The 19719-nt window shown below is 41.2% G+C and overlaps 1 protein-coding gene across 1 annotated transcript; it reads right to left on the bottom strand.

Annotated features, from left to right (window-relative positions):
• Nucleotides 1-8464: 8464 nt before the first annotated feature.
• Nucleotides 8465-18641, bottom strand: LRPAP1 (LDL receptor related protein associated protein 1). Its single transcript, XM_010401987.2, has 8 exons — nucleotides 18425-18641; nucleotides 14182-14326; nucleotides 13710-13834; nucleotides 12240-12360; nucleotides 11174-11332; nucleotides 10579-10661; nucleotides 9504-9680; nucleotides 8465-9187 (listed from the first exon to the last, which is right to left on the bottom strand). Exons 1-8 carry the CDS (start codon nucleotides 18602-18604, stop codon nucleotides 9122-9124), a joined length of 1056 nt encoding a protein of 351 aa, XP_010400289.2. The 5' UTR covers nucleotides 18605-18641; the 3' UTR covers nucleotides 8465-9121.
• Nucleotides 18642-19719: the final 1078 nt, after the last annotated feature.

Genomic DNA, 19719 nt, shown 5'->3' with positions numbered 1-19719 from the left:
TTTTCAGGTTGAGCAGGGCTGTGAATCTGTGCATGCACATGTTTCTCTGTGCACGTGTTTGTGTATGTCATAGTAATTTCTGTTTCTTTAAATCTTTTTTTATTACCCTTGAATAGAACAAATAAAACAGATGACTTTCACTTATTTTAAAATTCACTTTATATTCTCATGCACTAAGTTACATTAGGAGCTAAAGCAGGAGTCCAAACCATACTGTTGCATCTGTTAAAAGCTGGTTGGTTGATGTTTTGGTAGTACCTTGCAGGTGGTACCTCTCTGTCAAGTTACAGGCTTGACATTTCTGATGAGAGCTTTCTCATCTGAACAACAGGGGCTCACAGAAATGGAAAACCTTTAAAGGTTTCCCTAAAGAGATAAAATCATGTGCCTTCCACTTGTGAACTGGGGGCAATGGAAATCAAACCAGAGTCCTACAAGCAGGTTTGTGCTCACCATGGAGCTTCCATGGTTAGCTCTAGTACTGCTGGTGGTGTACAAATAGTTAGGGGATTGTTCACACACCTTGCATAAAACATGTGCATGAGTGATCTAAAATACAGTTTGTGATTTCTATGGGATGATTCCAGATTCAGAGCTCTTTGTAAAAAAAATCAAGATATCTCCTACACCTTTGGAGATAAATGCGACTTGTAGCTTCTGATGGTAAAAAGAAGGATTTGCTCATTTTTAATTTAACATTCTATGAGAGATCTTCTCCTGTTCATACCAGGAGCACAACTTATTAATTAATTAGAACAACAAAACAATGTGATGTGACTGATACTTCTGTAAGGTGTTCTTGATGATGGCAGAATTCAAGATGGCAGAATTGCTCTTGGTGATGAGAAAACACAGTGTCAGCAAGAGCAGTGTTTGGGCATAAGCACTGGTGTGCTGTGTATGTACCTCTTTCTTCCTGACAGACCTACTGCCAAATGTAACTGCTACTTCAGTGGGGTTTATGGCACTGTTCATAAGCTACTATGGAACAGTTTTATATGCAGATATTTGGGTGATGGAATTTTCTCCAAGGTAATGTGCTGCAGGACAGAGGGCTGGAGTTTGGAGGGATTTAATCTCCCAACCATCCAAATAGTTGTCTGGGTTTTAATAGCACTGCGGCACCTAATCGTGGAAAATGCCAGTAGATGTCTTTAGGCATGTAAATATTTGTGAAAATCTGCTCTGAGGGTTGTTTTTAGCAAATGGCCTGGAAAAAATTCCTAATTTTCCCTCTCTGCTTTAAAATACCAGTTTTAATTAGTGTAGCTTGGAAAACTATATTTGAATTTGAGTGATTACATTTCTTGTGACATGCTGAAATATGCACCCTTTGGTAAGTTTCTCTTCTAGTTTGTCTGGAATAAGACACGTATTTGCTAAAATAACCACAGGAGCAAGACACAGTATTTCATGAGTTACTGTTAAAATTATGTGGGTTTTTTTAAGATGACAATGCTGTTATATTTTTATGTCACCTTTTCTTTGGGAAGATCCTCAGCTCTCATTTGACCAGTCATACAAGCAATGTTCTACAATCTAGGCTGAAAGGAAATGTTAGTTTAACATCACACAGCAATAAAAACAAGCAAAGCAGAGTAAGGCTGAGAGAATTAGAAGTAACTAAAACGAAGTTTTGTGAGGAGCAGGTCTGCACCAAACACAGCATGAACAGCTGGGCAAAAGAGGTGAATGTGTTGTCAGCCTTGGTACAGCCTCACCTCGAGTGCTATGTGTTGTGCTTGGCCCCACAATATAAGAAGCAAGGAAAGGTCCCTGAATGTGTCCAGAGAACAACAAAGCTGGTGAAAGGGCTGGAAGTGCTGTGAGGGGAGGCTGAGGGCTCTGGGTTTGTGTTATTTGGAGCAAAAGGGGCTGAGGGATGACCTCATTGCTCTCTGCAGTGAGATCATCCCTCTCTTCCTGAGGAGGGGAAGCAGAGAAGGTGCTGAGCTCTTCTCCCTGGTATCCAGAGATAGGATGTGCAGGAATGGTTCAAAACTGCACCAGGGAAGGTTTAGGTTGGACATTGGGAAGCATTTCTTTACCAAAAGCCTGGTCAAACACTGAACTGGCTTCCCAGAGAGGTGGTTGATGCCTCAGGCCTGTCAGTGCTTGAGAAGCATTTGGAAAATGCCCTTACTAACATGCTTTAACTTTTGGTCAGCCCTGAATTGGTCAGGCAGTAGGCCTAGTTGGTTGATATTGCTTCCTCCCAATTGAAATAGTCTATTCTGTTCTATTCTATTCTATTCTATTCTATTCTATTCTATTCTATTCTATTCCATCCCATCCCATCCCATCCCAAAGATGACAGGCTTCAGAGTAGCCTCACTCTGAGGCTTAGGACAGTGATATCAGTTGGTTATTGATAAATCAGTTATCAATTTTCTCTGAAAGGCTGGAATATAAGTGACAGGAAAATATATGCAATCTTGACCTGGATTCTGATACAAGAAATAGGTTTGTAAGACAGTGAGCAGGTTTCGGAAAGTGCAGCTGACATGTGAACTTTGAATTTAGTAAAAACTTGAGGGTGAGTGAACTTTAAAACTTATATACTTTCAAACGTTCACCTGCATCAGAGCATCTAGAAATAATTCAAATTTATTATCCCACTGTGTACACAGAGGCGTATGTAACATCACCATTTTACTGAAATAATATGTGTCAACTTATTTGAGGAATATGCAGTGGGGGACTGGGATCAGAAAGCAGATTTAGCATGAAAGTAATTTTTCTCAACATTATATGGTTGAGAAATTCTTAGAAAGAAAAATAAATAAATAAAAGCGCCCTAGCATCTTTTATTGTATAAGTTAAATTTTACTCATCTGTGGGCTGAGCTGGCAATTTATGGATAGCCCATATACAGAAAATAGAGCTGATCACATGTTCAGAAAGGAACCTGGTCTTTGGAGTTTTATTATGTAATGAATTGCTCAGATTCATCATCCCCCACGTCCCTGCCACATTTGGAGGATGTACCCCATGGCCTGCCTTTGGCTTCTGTAACACTTTGTCCTTTTACTACCAACAGCCAGCAGTACTGGACACAAACTGGGAAACACAGGAAAATATCTTCTGGGAATTTGATGAAGTAGGTAGGTGTCAGCAGAGAGCCAGAAAGCAGCAGCTGTCCTTTGCCAGCGCTGGCAGAAGGGCAGCCCCAGAAGAGCGTGTGTGTATCTGTAAAGAGCATAAAGTGCTGTGAAACAGAGCACCGTAACCTGAGAGGAGGGTGCCCCTAATTCTGTGTTCAGCTGCACCGGCGTCACTTACAGTGGCTGGGGTATTTGGTAGAGATGGATCAGGTCTGTTGAAAGCCCAGGACCTGATCTTGGATTTGCTGTCTCTGTGCTTTCTATGGTGAATACAAGATAGAAGTGACCATAAGTGACCATAAGATACCATAAGTGACAGCTGTGGGAATGCCTTTCCTGCAGTGGCTGCAGTGACAGCCCCAGGTGTGCTGCTTTGGAGCACTGCAGACAGCAAATACTCTTCAGCATGTCTACCTCTGGCCAAGCCCTCCTTTACAGTGGCAACCTTTAACAGGCTTAGACCCTCTCATTGCTGTTGCTCTGCTGGGGAACTGTCAAGGTGCAAGTTACAGCCTGCAGCTGGCCACATCTGCAGTGTGGACTGCGATGGGAATCCTGTCCCTCTGTCCATCAGCACAGAGCTTGCCCTGAGCACTGCAGGAAGAGACAGAACTGCCCAGAAAACATAAAACCTGGTGGCCAAGCATCAATGCTGCCAATGTGAAGATGCCAAACTCACTGCACCCTGCTCTGTCTCTGCTGTAAGCGGTCAGAGCTGAACAGGGTGAGTTGCTCTGTTCCTAGGTCTGAAGGAGCTGAAGAGAATGCATGTTTTTCTCATGGTTATGCTTGTGGCTAAACGTGGTCACTCCTGTTCCTTCTGTAATCCCAGACACATACTGTGGTAGTACTTTGATTTGGAATTATGACTGTCCTATTTGGTTACACTGGCTGTTTTGTTCTTTCAAAAATTCTAGTACAGCTGTTTGTACATATGGCATTAAAATGAGAAGGAAAACAATTCCTAAGAACATCTCTGGAAAATCGTGTTTTCATCCTGAATTAACAATCATGAATAAAAGTTTTGAAGTTCTGCAAAGAATGAGGGTCAATTTGTGCAAGACCTGAAACAACAGATTGGTGGCAAGGGTTTAGTGACATCAGCAAACTGAGCCTACTGCAAACATTGTCTAAGACATTTCCATCCCAGATTTAAATGTGAGACCCGCAACTTGGGATCTGAAACGACTAGCAAATGCACCCTTTCCCCATTGAAGGACCATTTATTTAATGGTTTTGGTTCAGATGTCTTCTTGAATTAGAAACTGAAATTTGAATTTTGAGGTTGGACTAAAGGATCCAATGCCAGGCATTGTACATTATTGGTTTTCATGTACAGGTTTCCAGTTCTCAGTGTGTTTATTCTTAAAATAGTGTAGCTCCCTTCTCTCTTTAAATTGTCTGGAAAATTGCAACTGTAGAATATTAAATAACATTTTATTTTAGTAGGAGGCTTATTTCAAAGTGATTCAGCGCTCACTTTGCCTATAGAAATTGGCAGGTTTAAGTTACAATAGACCAGTTACTGAGAGGCAACCTTTGAGACTGAAATGGTTGGTTTTATTAAAATGGACGTGTGCAGCTTTTGTGATAAATTAATGCATCAGTGAAGGAGCAAAGTTCACATGTTAAGCGTTAGTATCTGTTAACTGTTTTCTCTTTGATTTATGAGAATGCTCTTTTGTTGAGTGGTGGGATAATATACTTGAAAATTTGGATATGAAAGTGCTTCAAGGGCTATTGATAAAAGCATTTGGGTTGCAATTGTTGCTGTACCAAATATGGCTCAGCTTGAAATATTTACTGTGGAGGAAAGCTTATGAATTTATTTTGGCTCTACTGGACAGATTTTATGAATGCTTCCATTTTATGCCTGTAGATACTAGTAAAAGAAATTCATGCAGTCTTTTTTTCTTCTATAGATTAACATCCTGCTTCCCAGTAGGTGTTAGGTGAGTGGACTGAAATCCATATTAACTGCATTTTGTATTTGGAAAAGTTGATTTTGGTATTTGGAAGCACTTTGTTAGATAACATAATGCATACACAATATGCAGAACCCAGCTCTCAGTTACAAAGGTAGATCTGTTTGTATGGAAAGCAACAACCTATTCTATTTATTGACTTTAATTACTTAATTTCTTCTATTCTCATTAAATGCTGTGGAATGAAAAAATATATTTCAAAAGTATTTTAGAACTTCCTGTGTACTACTTACTGGTAAATGCTCAGTCAAAATCAGCTGTTGAGGCAGTGCATTCAGGAAGCTAAGGTGCTCTCCCTGTCTCTTGCTTTCTACCTTAAGCTGCATTAACCCTGGCTTGAGGGAACCCCCCAGGGAGAGCTGGACACACAGCAAGCAGGAGAGCCCAGCCAAGGATCCTGCTCCCACCAGCTCCTGAGCACCGAGATTCCTACCTGCAGGAATGGTATCTGGAAAGGCAGATGGCACCTCACCTGACAAAATGTAAATGATCTCTACTTGGTGAATTTAAATACTCCTGCTATTGCCAGATCTATCAGCCATCAGGATCCCTTGGGAGGGGAGAGGGGAAATTATTGCAGGAATAAATCTGCTATAGTGCTGTTCCTTATCTGTCCTGGTAGAATGATGCCATCTTAGCTGTTGTACCAACATGTAGGACGTGCTTTTTTAAATAAAGACTTTGTTATTTTTATTGCATTTAGTGCCTTACGTATTTATTTCCCTCTCCTTTCCACCCCCCTTTTTAACAAATAAAATCTGTCCTACATGAAGTCACTGACATGTTTATCTAAACTGAGGTTCTTTTCAGGGCAGAATTTGACTGGCTATAGAATACGAAATGTTCTGATTTTTTTTCCTAAGAAATGCAGTTCTTTCCTCCTTTTTCTGCTCCTACTTTTGTATTTCAAATTGTTTCTCAGAGTGGTTTAAAAAACTTGGTAATTTGAAAAATTACAAAAGGATCAGAAAAAATACTTAAGGAAGAGAAGGTTCAAGCACTGTTTAAATGTGTTACTTCTTTTCTTTTTAGATGCCTCTTACATGCAGTCTCACCTATGAATTCCATGATTCACCTCTCACAGGGTACAGGACTGTAGGTATATCTAATTTATATCTTTTTTCTTGGCTTTGAATTTTTATTGCTATTTACAGAAACACAGGACTGGTGACTCAAGTTATTTTTTAATCTTTAATGTTTTAAACACTGCCCACTCTTGTTATTTTGGCCATATGAATTGTCTTTGGAGGATTAAAACTGCAACAATGAACTCAGTCGTACATACATTGATGTGTGTGAGGTGCAGACCATAGAAACTAGTGGAGTCAAACTTTACACCTCCCTAGCCTGTCCCCAAATCTTAAAAAGCAGGGAAAGCCCCAAGGAGCCTTGACAGGAACAGAGACTATTGCTCATGTTTTTCCTTATGCTGTTGTAGACTCTAACTCAGCCACAGACTATTTCAGGGGGAAGCTGGATGCAGGGCAGCAACTGCCTTTTAATTTTTGTTCTCCTCTAGGTTTGTGTGCCCAGTCTTTGGGCCCAATGACTCACTAACAGCTCTGTCCAGTAACTAAATTGAAGTGACTGTGCTGACCCGTCTCCAACCTTTGCCTCTGATGAGCTGTGACTTGTTCCCAGTTTTAAATTACTGTGACATATAAGTAGTTTGTCAGCCTCTTGTACTTTGCAGCATTGGCCAAGCATTCTCTCTGCTTGAGTCCACCTGGCCTTTGAGCCCAATTACTGTCATGGTGTGGTAGGTAGAGACACAGTACAGCCAGTGCCTGGTGCAGCCATCTCCTCTAAAGCCTCTACTGAAGCACCTCTGCACTTGCTCAGTAACTGATCAGACCTTGGTTAATCATTCCATGAATCCAGCACCTTCAGCTCTTCCAAACTTCTTCAGAAATTCTTGGATAAGCATACCCTACCTCAGGTACACACTGAAGATGAAACCCAGCTTTGTGCTGTGTCCTCTTGTGTGGAGCACACAGCTGCTGTGCCTGCCTTCAGTGCAGGCTGAGACTCATGTTGCTTTCCCGTGTGTAGCACATCTCCCTCAGCAGCAGGATCTGAATGTGCTCCGTGAAAGCTGTTCCATTCCCTACAACCCAGCTAGGACTGCTCAGCAGTAGCAGCTCAGTGCTTTGTGTAGCTCCCCTCCTCTGCTGATGCACTTAGTGCATGTGTCCAAATTCATCACCCAGGAGCCAGTGCTGTGGGACCCTCCACATCCAGGCTACAGCCACCAAACTGACCTGTGCCACACAGATGTGGTTCTCCCCCTGCCAAAGGGAAAACTGAAGGACACAGTGATGTCTGTGCTTTCTAACACAGCACAGAATGCATTTCTGTTCTGCATTCACAGGGAATTGATGAAGACAAACTCATAAGGTAACCCAGCTACTGCTCTGATACAGAAGCTGAACAGCCCTTAAAAGCCATAGTCTGGGGAAGAAATAGTGTGTAGCATTTGAAAAAAAACCAAACCAGTTTTCTCATAAATGGCTTGTAGCTATTTTTGGGTTTACTTTTTTTATCTTGCCAACCAAAGGTATACCATAAACTACAGAACAGAACTGTCTCTAAGGAGACTGCTAATATTAATGGTGGCCTGTTATCGTGATGGACGATTCTCTGGAATATAAATAACTCTTAGCTTACATTAAATTAAAAAAAAAAAGAAAAGAAAAAAAAGCTTCCTGCTTCAAAGAGAATCTCAGTTAAGACTCCTACCACAGTTTTGGTTCAGATTACTTGCACATGAAGATACAGTTTTTAAGTGCAGAATCATGCTCTTTTAACCCATGATGACCCAGGATGAGTGGCCTGTTCTGACTGACTGGGTCTCTTCAGTATTTCTCATGGAACAGGCAGGGAGAGCGAGGCTTGAGGACAGCCTCCTCATCCAGCACACCTCAGCACTGCCATCTGTGAGGGACAGAGCTCCTCAACCAAGCAGCTGTAATGATTCACTCACACTGGACCTTGGTCTTGGCCTTGCTCCTGGAACAGTTTCATTTGAAACTTTCATTTGCAATAAAGGGTCAGCATTGTTATTATAGACAATTTCAACCCAGGTTTCTGATGTTCGCCAAAGTTCTGACCAGAAAAATCTGGTCTTGAAAGGGGAAGTGATAATAGCCTTTACTGGAGATTGCACTGGAATATGTGCTCAGAGAGAAGCTGCTTTAGAAAGCCTTCTGCCTACTCAGAACACAGAAGCACATTCTTGTGGTGCAAAACTACCCCTCCTCTCTTAAAAACTAATGTGTTAATGAACATTACAGGAATTAGCAACATGCTCAAAAAACCAGTCTGGTTGCTTCTCACTGTATGAAAGGGAAGGTAAAAGAAAAGCCTCACCAGAACCTTGTTTTGATTTTTTACTGACCAGGTGTAGCAAAACCAAAGCAACCATGAAAAAGATAATTGTACACACGTGTTAGTCAATAACTAAACTGTGCAAATTGACCTCAGTACTTGTTCCCTCCTTACTCTTCCTCCCCCTCTCACATGAAAGATTCATATACAGTGCAGCAGTGCAGCTCTGAGCCACTAATCAAAATCAGTAAAAATATTTTTATTACCTTAAGTAGGAAGTTTAATAGGCCAGGCATTGAAATAAAGACTTTTCAGGCCTCTGTTTCAACTTCCTGTACCTCAGTGTTTGCTTTCATTGATCAGAATACATTACCTGACTATAAGATTAGTATTTTTTTACTAGCAGGAATCCTTTGAGAGTTCACATATTTTTTCCTTTCGACATGACTGATTATTTCAAAGGCTGCTACTTGATTCAGATGTAAGATTTATATGATCCAAGACATGCAATCTAAATATTTAATCTAGTCATTTAATTTTATAGAGCAAATACAAAATTGGTAATTAAGTAGACAAAAAAATTTTTTACAGGACACATCTGTTCAATCCCTACTATTTCAGAAGGACTCCTTGGTAAGCCCTGTTCAAAAAACCACACTAACTGCTTTGTGTTAATAAATTGATCCCATGAAGTAGAACAAATTTTTATAGTTCATTGTGTTGAAGACCTTGAGAGATTCTGCTGGATAAGTCTTGCAAGTGCTTCTTTACCTATCAGGAAAACAAAACACATGAAACAAATTTCAGGAAGACAATAAATTATCAATATAGTAATATATTCAGATTTTACTATGAGTATTTGTGACAACAGAAAGAGCAGAGAGCAGGAAGACTTCAGGACTTTCAGAATTAGGTCTATAAAAAACAATTATGTGTATGCTGTACTAAACATGGAGAACAGATGTGCCTTGGAGTCCTCTTCTGGAAATGGTTCAGCTTGCATGAAAAATCAGCACTGGATAATCTACATCCCCTCTGCTACTGAGTTAAACTTTCAACATGTATGTAACACTGGATTTATACAGACCTTATATCCTAGTTCTTTTGTCTTTTCTTGCAGCATGGCATATTTCTCTTTGTTTCTGTTCAGATGATCCTTGTCTCCAGTTCCCTCCACGTGCTTCAGTTTCTGGTGTGAAATCTCTAATTGTTTCTGGTAATGATGGTGCTTTTCAATTTTTGCTTCGAAATGTTTCAGCTCCTCCTAAGACAACAAATACACACAGCTTCACACGAGCTTCTTTCCAAGGCTTCCTTTCTCTTGCCAAGACACTCTTAATGGTATTTTACTAAGTCAGGCACAGAAAGCTTTTTCAGTTCCCTGCTTCTTAAGAATGTCTGGACAATCCATTGCGATCACCACCAGACTCCTGATTTTGAAAGCAGTTGCTGAAAACGACCCACTGTGGAGTCCTGAAAAGGAGACTGTGGGTGGCTGTGAGATGCTACAAGATGACAGCAGTGAACACCAAGTAAAAATTTAGGCATAAGCACAGTGAACTGAGGGGAGGGTGAAAAATTTTAAAAGAAGCCTCTTTTTAAAATCTGATAAACAGGCAGAGTCAGATAAAAAAAAAATCAAATGTTTTCTCTATACAACTTGAATTGAATAAAAGTGGTATGAACCACACAGGAATGAATTTCTATACTATTTCCTTGAAAAGAAGTCTTTATCACAGTAGTTTTGGGTGAGCTCAACACAGCTCCAGCATGGGAAGGTGACAGTACAAGAGATGGGCACGAGAGGGAAATTGCTGGTTATACAGATTACCCTGCTTCCCAAGGACATAATTAGGACATTGGGTAAGAGGGGTAAATCTGGTGCATTGGAAACAAAGCAGCAGTCCCTGATCTTTCACAGATTTAAAATATGCAACACTTGTTTTGAGAAGATTCAGAATTTTCATTCTGCTGATTATAACAGAACCAGCATATGACTAGTTACACACATGTTTATATATCTGAAGTATTAAAAAGGCAGCATGACTTTTTTACAGTGTCTAGATGGTAATACAGAAGTGGCTGCAATCAGAGTAACATTGAGTGTTTCTTTATATGGCAAAATATCTTTCTGCAAGAGAAGTCACTGGAATTCTACTTACCCGAAAAGACTCAAGCTCTTTCTCAGTGAAATTGGCTGATTTGGCCATGTCCCACAAATCAATCACTCTTGGTTCCTCAAATTCTAAACAAACACATATAATGAAATGAAAAAGATGAAGATGCTTTCTCACATACATATAGCTATTAAGCACAGAGATATTAAGCACTGCATTACTAATAGATCTATTTAGACAAAAAGGGAGACACATCCAAATACTGGATAAAATTAGGTACTAGTACTAGATAAAACAAGTAGGTTTTTAAAAGCAAAAAAAAACCCCAACCCTAGGAACTGGATAATAGCATTGCTTGCCCTGCATGTTGTCTCATTTACTCGGCCTCCTGGAGGTGAAGGTGTAAAATCCCTTCTCATGTGGGCATGGAAGACAGAACTATCCTCTTAACACACTGATTATATCCTTTCATTAGGCTTCCAGTGTTTGGTTCTAAATAAAACTGGGTGGCTGCATCTCTTCAGCCCACTGTGGTACACTATGCATTGCAAAACTGACTACACCTTATTACTTGTCCACTGATTTTAATTTTTTTTAAATGAAATGAATCCCAAATAAGCACCACCCCCCTGTATCATACCACTGGTTGTGTCATATCCCTGGTGACTGACTTTACGCAAACGCTCAAACCCCTGATTGATGCTTCTTAACTTCTCCTTGAGTTCTCTGTGTTTGTTGTGCAAGATTTCCTCTTTCACCAGGTTCTCCTCAGATGGATTGATAACATTTTTGTGGATATCTGTTGAAGAACAGTAAGTGTCATTGATTGTGGGCCAAATCTTGATAGGTCAAAAACTCCAGAAATCCCCCAAATGTGAGGTGAATAAAAGATGTTAAATTCTTAGGATTTAAGTTGAGCGCAAATAAAGCATCAAAACCAGACTTTAGGAAGTAATTCCTTTTGCAGGTCAATATTCAGATCAACGTCCCTCAGTGCTCTGGAGGGTGATGGTACAGAAATGCCTTATAACCCCTACTGGCCGCCAGATTTTAGTAAGGAAATGTTCTTATTTTCCCAGGTTAGTAATATCCCACAAAAATGGGATAAGGATGTTTAATGAATTCTTCCCTGGACATTTCATGAACCAGGACATCTGATGGTGAAATGATTTTCAGCAGCTTCCAGCTTGGACTATGTAATGCAAACATCAAACTATCAGAATTTAGAATTCTTCAGCTCTAACAGTTTTAGCTCAGATTAGTACAGCAAGCTGGGTTCAGATCCTTGATGCTTTAATAAACCTCAGGCTTGGTGCTACAATATTTACTCCCAGCTGGTGAGAGAAAACATGCATGTTCTGCAGACTTGAGAACCACATTTTGCAGCAGTGGATTTATGCTTCCTGCATACTTTCCTGTAAAGTACAATGTAAAGTACAATGGCCTGTAAAGAACAATGGCCATCATTGTTAATCTGATGGCATCTCCCCTGCTTGAAATGCAGGCAGAATCAGAAAAGTGAAATGGCAACATTTTCATTAGCTGGCAAGAACTTTGGCAGCTAATGCAGAACCAAACCCAGGAAGTATCTGAAAGCAGTTCCGACAGAAATGTCAGGAGTTTCAAAGAAACTTGGAAGCGATAGAAGCAATGGGCAGAGAAAAGAGCTGTACTGATCTTGAAACATCAGAGAAATGTTCAGGTACCTTCTGTTCTGCTCACAGTCTCCAGCAGAATATTGTATTCACGAATCTTTTCTTTGTGATGCTTAAATTCTCGCCAGAGCTTATCCAGCTCCTCATCAGAGAACTTCCCAGAGGTCTTGGCCTGAAAGAAACATGAGCTTATTATGCTTTCCAGGCCAAGTGCTTCTGAGTGCCCTCAACTGCCAAAACGTCTTCCCACTTCTCGCCACATTTAGAAAATTATTAAGTGCAGCTTTTCCTTAGATCTTTTCTTTTAATTCTCTTAATATTTGTATGTAGTCAGGATTTAGATGTTGATGGATAAGATGTCTTTAATTACGTCAAAAGGAAGTTTATTTCAGACTTATAAAGATGGACTTGTTATGGACTACCCAGTGAAAAGTATCTGGCATTTCTATTCTGTGGGACACAATTTAATACAGAAATAAGGGCCATGGAGCTCCATAGACAACTCTAAGGGAACCATGTGCATGAGGGATGCAGCCTGATATTAAACACAATCTTTACTTCATCTTACTCTAGTGGCAAGTGAAGATTTTATCACTACTATGCACTCATTCTGTAACAATTAAGGAAGTACTGCTCACACAGCTGGGGCACTACCCACAAATCTGGTGGCGTACTTGGTGCAATGCCTGATCGAAAGTGAATGTTTTTGATACCTTCTCAGACGCAACTGTTTTTTTGTGCTTAGGGTTGTACTTCACTGTTCCCCAAAGCAAAGGACATCATGTTCCTTGCCAGATCTGTATTTAGTTACAGTAGTATTTTTTAATCCAGCAAATCTTTTTTCTGCTTTACTACCACTGCAGTAGAGTCGTGGGAGAATTCTTTAGATTTACCTGACTAGCTGCTTCTTAAAACTTGAATTGCTTAATTTCTGAGGATTAGAGGACTATGACTTTGCCAGTTTTAGCTGCCTAAACTGACAGTACATCTTCCACTTTTTATTTGCATGAATGCAAATCCTGGAAATTTTCACTTGAATACTAGGTTGGGAGAGCCTTTATTTAAAACCCTTCCCCACAATACATTTCACTTTTAGGCAGTCTACAAAGTGGTTCTATTTTAAATGCATCTTTTTTAAAAAGTCCATAAACAACAATAAGAAAACTGAGAAAAACACCACAGATACACTACCACACAGTGTAACAGTCACACTAAGGGAAGCCATGATTTTAGGGAAATGTGATGAAATACTGTTTGATGTCAATGGATCCAGGCTCCACTCTTCAGACTGATGTGGATGTTTTATTTGGCAAAGACAACCTGCCACATCTGGATGATCTGGATGCAGGTGGCGTACCCTCAGGGCACAAAGATGTGAGCTACAAAGCATGGCAGCATAGTCAGTGCTTAACAAGACAGTATTAATTAATTTCCAAGTCTGGTTGCTCTCAGAAGACACAGCTAAGAGTTCAACAAAGAAATAGGGATTTCTTACATGCAGTTCCTGGAAACCTTACTCACCTTGCTCCATAATTTTTCCAGTCTTGGATCATCTAGTGTGTCACTTTCTGTGCCATCTTTAATATAGTTGGTATCAACTAGCTGAGAATCCTTCTTTTCATTCATTCCATATTTTGTCATAATGACTGCAAGGGAACAGAAGTTACAGAAACATGAGAACCAACTATGGATGTATGGAAGGTGAGAGATGGGCTACATCTGTGACTTGCAAAGCTGGACTTTGCAGTTCATGGAGGAAAAGCCAACGGTTCAAGACACAGAGGTCAAGGTTTAATGACCTCCTCTGAAATTACTGGGAGCAAAGGAATCTTTTAGGCTCCTGCAGCTCCCTGCTCACCTCCAAAGAACTTGTGTGTGCTTGGTGTCCAGAAAGACAACCTGTTATTTAATGGTTCAAACACAAACACAGGTGTCTAACCATGCCTGTGTCTGATACAAAGTTTAAACTCCTTCTTTCCAAGATACACCTTACCATGTAAGTTGCGTCTGAGCTTGGCCTCCTTCTCTCCATCTTCATCCAGCCCTTCAGCCTTCAATTTTTTCCAGCTTAGCTCATCCTTTTCTTGTATTTTTAGATCACTGTGCAACTCTGCCAGTTTGACAGCAGAGAGATGGAGCTAACAAGAACAGAGAAAAGTTTGTATTTAGTTATGTGGAGTCCCCTCTGACTTCAGTTACCTCAGAAACCAGTACAGATACGTAAGAACCAGTATGGTGCAGCAATTCTTCTCAAGCAACAATGCCATTGCCATCACATGTGCTTTCTTGTGGACCATCTTCCAACCATATAGTTATAGTGAGTTGAAAAACTTTATTGCCTTGCAGGTCAAAGGGTAACTTCATCAGCAATTTTTACTATGATCAAAATAAAAAAAATTCTCAGATCATTTCTTAACATGGTTTATGTGCATTAAAACATACAAAACCTAGAGGTACTTCTGTCTGACATAACAGAACAAAAAAGGTAAGACACTGAGGCTGAAGACAGGAAAATAAAAAAAATAGAGTTCAAATGAATGCTAGGTCAGCCTGAAATTTTGTGAACTACAGAGAAAACAGGAACACACACAATGACTAACAGGCAGTTGGCTAAGCAGCACTGCTGTGACTTGATCCTGAACTTCCAGATTTTAGACATCTTAGTTATTCAGTTTAAAACAAAGAAATGTAATAAATCATCTTAATACTTCAGAACTACTTTTGTCTGTGTCTGTACATATCAACAATCACAAGGTGAGGGAAGGACAAGCCCAGAGAGGAGAGGTGATAAAACCCCCCCAACCACTGTGCACCCAGCTCCTGTGAGCTCAGAACCAGCTCGAAGCCACCTGGGCTCGTCAGTCCTAGGACAAGTTTATGTACTGAAGGTGTTTTTTAATCATTAAAACCAGCTTACAGATTACAAAAATTCTCATTTTCAGTGAGGAAGCAGTATGTTTAATAAATACAGACTCAGAACTCAGTATTGTTTTTAAACATCAGGATGACACTGAAAAGATTCAGCCATTCCTTTGTGTGTCAGTAGGTTATTTTAAATTAACTAGGAAAAGTGTCATTACTTTGAGCTAATACACCTCCTATTGACAGGAATTCAGGAAACTATCCACATTATTGTTTCTGCTTCCAGCTTAGGTTGTCATATTAATTCATCTTGTGCCACTGCATATAATTATTTTGTTTAAACTAGTTTTTTTTTTTCCTGCATTTTGCACTTGGCTTACTGAAATTACTAAAACCTAGAGTAGTTAGAATCACAGGTAAATATAATACTTATAGAACACATTAAAACTTCTGATCCCTCTAATACTAAAGCAAAGGAGTGTCCCTGTTGTCTTCTTTACCATCTACTTTTGGGGAACTCCTTGATAGAAACAAGGCACTTAGAAGGAACCACTTTATTTATGGTTTTTAGTATGTGCTAAAGTAAAAGAAAAACCTTAATCATATCCTTATTTGCTTTTCTGGTGCAGGATGACCTGGACAGCCCAAGTGTCACTGCTGCAGTGGTACCAAGTATCAGCATTTTCCTCACAAGAATTGTGCCCTGAAGCTTCAAGAGTGAGTGAAAGGTTTTCTACAAATTGTGAAGGAAATGGCCAAGCATCTCGGTAGTTCTGTACTCTCATATTAGCCAGCATTCAAGTAGCGTGGACTTCACATGTAGTTGGGCTGAGCAAGTACAGGGAAAAAAAATCTTTTATATGTGTGACCTTGTTATCAGAGACACGGTACTGTATAAAAGATTACACAGTGCAGTTTATGTTAGAGTCTCTCTGCAGTTAGTGCAATCTCATGAACATGTACAGCTTTCTGTTTTCTAGAAGGTCTAGAAAAGAATATCAGAACTTCTAAACATAAAGTTTGGAGTCATCATCAATCAAACATGTTAAAGTCTTATAAAAACTAAGGAACTACATTAAGCCCACTGCTCCTTAAGAGAAAACAAGATTCTATTCAAACTTCTCTCAATTAGAGAAATATTTTTCTGATTCTCATTATAATTTAGTATGAAATGGAAGTAACTGTCCCTGTAGGCATTATAAATCCTTTGAAACCTTTTGGAAGCCCCTTGCCTGTCCCATTTATGTAACATAGAGTAAATATGTAAGTTAATTTAAAGTATTCAGTTCAAGAACTGCTTCCTTTAAGGTCATCTCATGTAGGACCCTAAGTATACCAGGTGAAAACTGTCAATGGGTAAGACTCCTCATCACTTTACTAACATCACTCACATGTTGGAATAACTTACTAGAAGCAGATGTGAAAAGCTAAGTTATTAAATAACCAAGCAACAAGTTCCTTACACTCATTCCTTATGCTGCCTGGACATTAATAACCAAGATGGGTACCTGGCAATCATGGGAATGAGTGCTGGAAATTTGTCAAACATTATAACATTTTCATCATTTGCTGTTGGGCTGGCTGCAGTTATTATCTGCAACATCCTTACTTACACTCTTGCCTCCAAGAGGAAAGAGCTCTTTACTACAAATTTACTATTTATGAAAAGAGATTCTGGAGAAAGATCAAGCCCTCTCTCCCACCCTCAGGGAAACAAGAAGCAAGTCTGGCTTGCCAGCTCCTGGTTCCACTAAGTAACATTCTGGGGCTTTTTTGAGGACTACTCTCCAGCTGTGTGTTGCAATGCTTAATTGCGATATCTGACTTTTATGCCAAAACAAAGAAGTTCCCCACTTTCAGTACTATCTCTACCACTACCAAAATAAAGGAATGAAGAGTTCAGCATTGACACATGGAAGTATTTGAATGCAGGTGTAACACACAGGCACAGTTTTCCTCTTATTTAATATATTGCCCAGACATACTGAAAAATCACTTTATAAAACACAAGCTGGGTGACAGTTGTACTTGAAAGTGAAATTTAGATGGTGGCCAATAAACCAAGTAGGTTTTGCATCTCCAGAATCTAGCTCACACATATAGAATGTACTAAACTGTAGTTTTTTACTGATAGAGTTAACTCCATTTTGTATTTTAGCATCTTAACATAGATGATGTAAAGCATCTCAAATTTTAATTCCAAAAGATCCAGGCATGAAAATAAGAAAAGACTGTAATTGGAAAGGTGAGAGGTAAGTGATATTACTATCATTATAGATTATTTCTAGTCTCGGTGGTGTTTCTTTTTCAGCTGTCCATCCACAGCTGGAGTTTCATTAGCATACACTGTCCTATGCTCCATTCTATCCTTCTCCCATTGAGGAAAGGAGTATTTTTGATACCTTCTTTTTGCACACTGGAATGCAGCACTATGGTAGGATCCTAGTTTTTGGCTGAACCCAGGGATACCCTGCCTCCAATTCAATAGCTCAGGCTGTTCAGGATACAGAAGATCCAAAATTAATATTAACTATATTTCTTTGCCTGAAAGAACTGAACCTTCGCCAGTCATGACCCTAATTCTCGTAATCCACAATATTCAGGGGATATGTGCAGTGCAGTCTTCTTCTCCTGTTGGAGCTGTTCTGTTTAGTTCTAAGTACATATTTCCACTGTAATGAAATAATTTGACTGTATTTTCACTTTAATTAAATATTTTTTGTAGTCCAGTGTGAGAGAAACTCAAGTATCACTGTTAAAATTAAGGCTCTCATCTGGGAAAGGTGATATCCATTTGCTGGTCCCCCTGCATTTGTTTACATCGCTTGATGTGAATGAAAGTGACACAACCACAGGGATGGAGGGTTTCATCTTCTCCTGTGCTGTGAACTCCTGCCCTGTGCCGAGCAGGAACCAAGGCCACCGCCTTCAGACAGATGAAAGCATCACAATCCTGAACAACAACCAGCGAGCACTGGAGCCAGCCGCAGATGGCCCGAGAGGGGCTTCCCTCTCTCTCCCACTTCCTGGGCAGGTGGTTTAGCTGCAGTATTTTACCACGGGCAGGTCAACACTTCCCAGGACTCAGACACACATCCCCTCTCCCGGGAGAAGGTTGCTCTCCGCCGCCGGGACAGCCGCACGGCGCGGGGCTGAGCGAGTTCCTCGCTGCGTGACGGTCGGGGACAGCCATGCCCGAGAACCGGAGAAAAGCCGCCGCAGCCCCGAGCCGGGGCCGGACAGCTTCGGTCTCTCCTCAGACACAGGCTCCCGCTCCTTCCCATCTCCCTGACGGGGAATGAGTGTCCGAAGCGGCCGGGCCCGACCCCGCGGCCCCTCCGAGAACTGCCCTGGCCCCGCACCGCCTCACTCACCCGCTGCGCCTTCTCCCAGACCTGGTTCAGCCTCACCACCCGGAACTCTCCGGCCTCCCGCCGCTTGCTGCCGGCGGCCGCCAGCGCCTCGTTGGCCTCCCGGGAGTACTTGCTGGTCTGGCCGGCGGCAGCCAAGAACAGAGCGGCGGCGAGGGCAGGCAGCACCCGCAAAGCCGCCATGTCGCGCCGTGCGGGAACTACAACTCCCGCGATGCCGTGCGGGCCCCGCGGCCTGGTGGTCGGGGAGGGGAAATCGGTGCTGGAAAACCGGAGGCAAGTCTGCCTACCGTCGAAAATCCAGCGAATAGTTTGAACTCTGGGGAGCGTGAGAAGAATTAGATTTGAGTTGTTTCTCTTCGTGCCATTCTCCTCAGTGCTTGCTTCACAAAATATGCCGAACGTTGCATGTTTTGTGAGTTGTTTTTCCCTCCCGTCTGTAGTAACCGCAGCCAACCCTCGGTGTGTCCCTTAGCGAGGTGTTGAGGTCAGCTGTGCGAGAAAAAAGGACGCGGTGGGTTCGAACACCACTACTTTAATCAAACAAAGTTTTCAGATGTTTTTCAGTTTCACAATGTCCAGGAGTACACAGAAAAAAGGCAGCTCGGGGAGGGCGGAAGGCAAGAATGGGGACCGGTTCCCCAGTTGCTCCCTTGGCGGTGGCAGAGAACACCTCTACCCGGGACAGCACAGAGGGATGGGTGGTGATGTGGGGAGAAGGAGGATTGTCAGAAATGCAGGAACACGTAGATTGGGTTGTTCTCGAGGGGTGAAGGTGGGAATGGCTCTGGGTTCGGTGGTGTGTGCTCAGCGTGCAGCTCTTGGGCAGGAGAGCCGGTCCTGATGGTGCCAACCTCCCACCTCAGTGCGTTGTCCTCAAGGAGCCAGCCCAGAAGTGCAGTGGTCAATAGGCAATTCTGGGAGGGAATTAAGTCAAACTGTGTTAAGAAAAAACCCCGTGATGCTATGAAAATGCACAGTATTTAATCCAGGGTTGGTATTTATCGTCCCCCGTTTAATTTGCTAAAATATAATGCTGCTATGAAAGAAGTGCAGGAGATGTGCAGCACACTCCATGTGGGTATTCTGAAGGGAAGTCAATGAAGAAAGTGGTTCCTTCACTTGTCTTGATGGATCCTCTTTTTCACACTTCAAAGCTTGTGTAGTACAGTTTTTTCAGCATAGATGGACAGTTTTGTGTTGAGTTCGTTTAGCAAGGCGGTGCTGGGATTACTTTCCTGGGACTAACTGGTGGAGGCAAAAATTCATAAATTCACCTCAGATGTCATGTGTGACCT

The sequence above is a fragment of the Corvus cornix genome, chromosome 4, assembly GCF_000738735.6.
Source record: "Corvus cornix cornix isolate S_Up_H32 chromosome 4, ASM73873v5, whole genome shotgun sequence".
Taxonomy (NCBI): Eukaryota; Metazoa; Chordata; class Aves; order Passeriformes; family Corvidae; genus Corvus; species Corvus cornix.
Note: the sequence above shows the minus strand (reverse complement) of the source record. Positions and strands in the feature narration are given on the sequence as shown.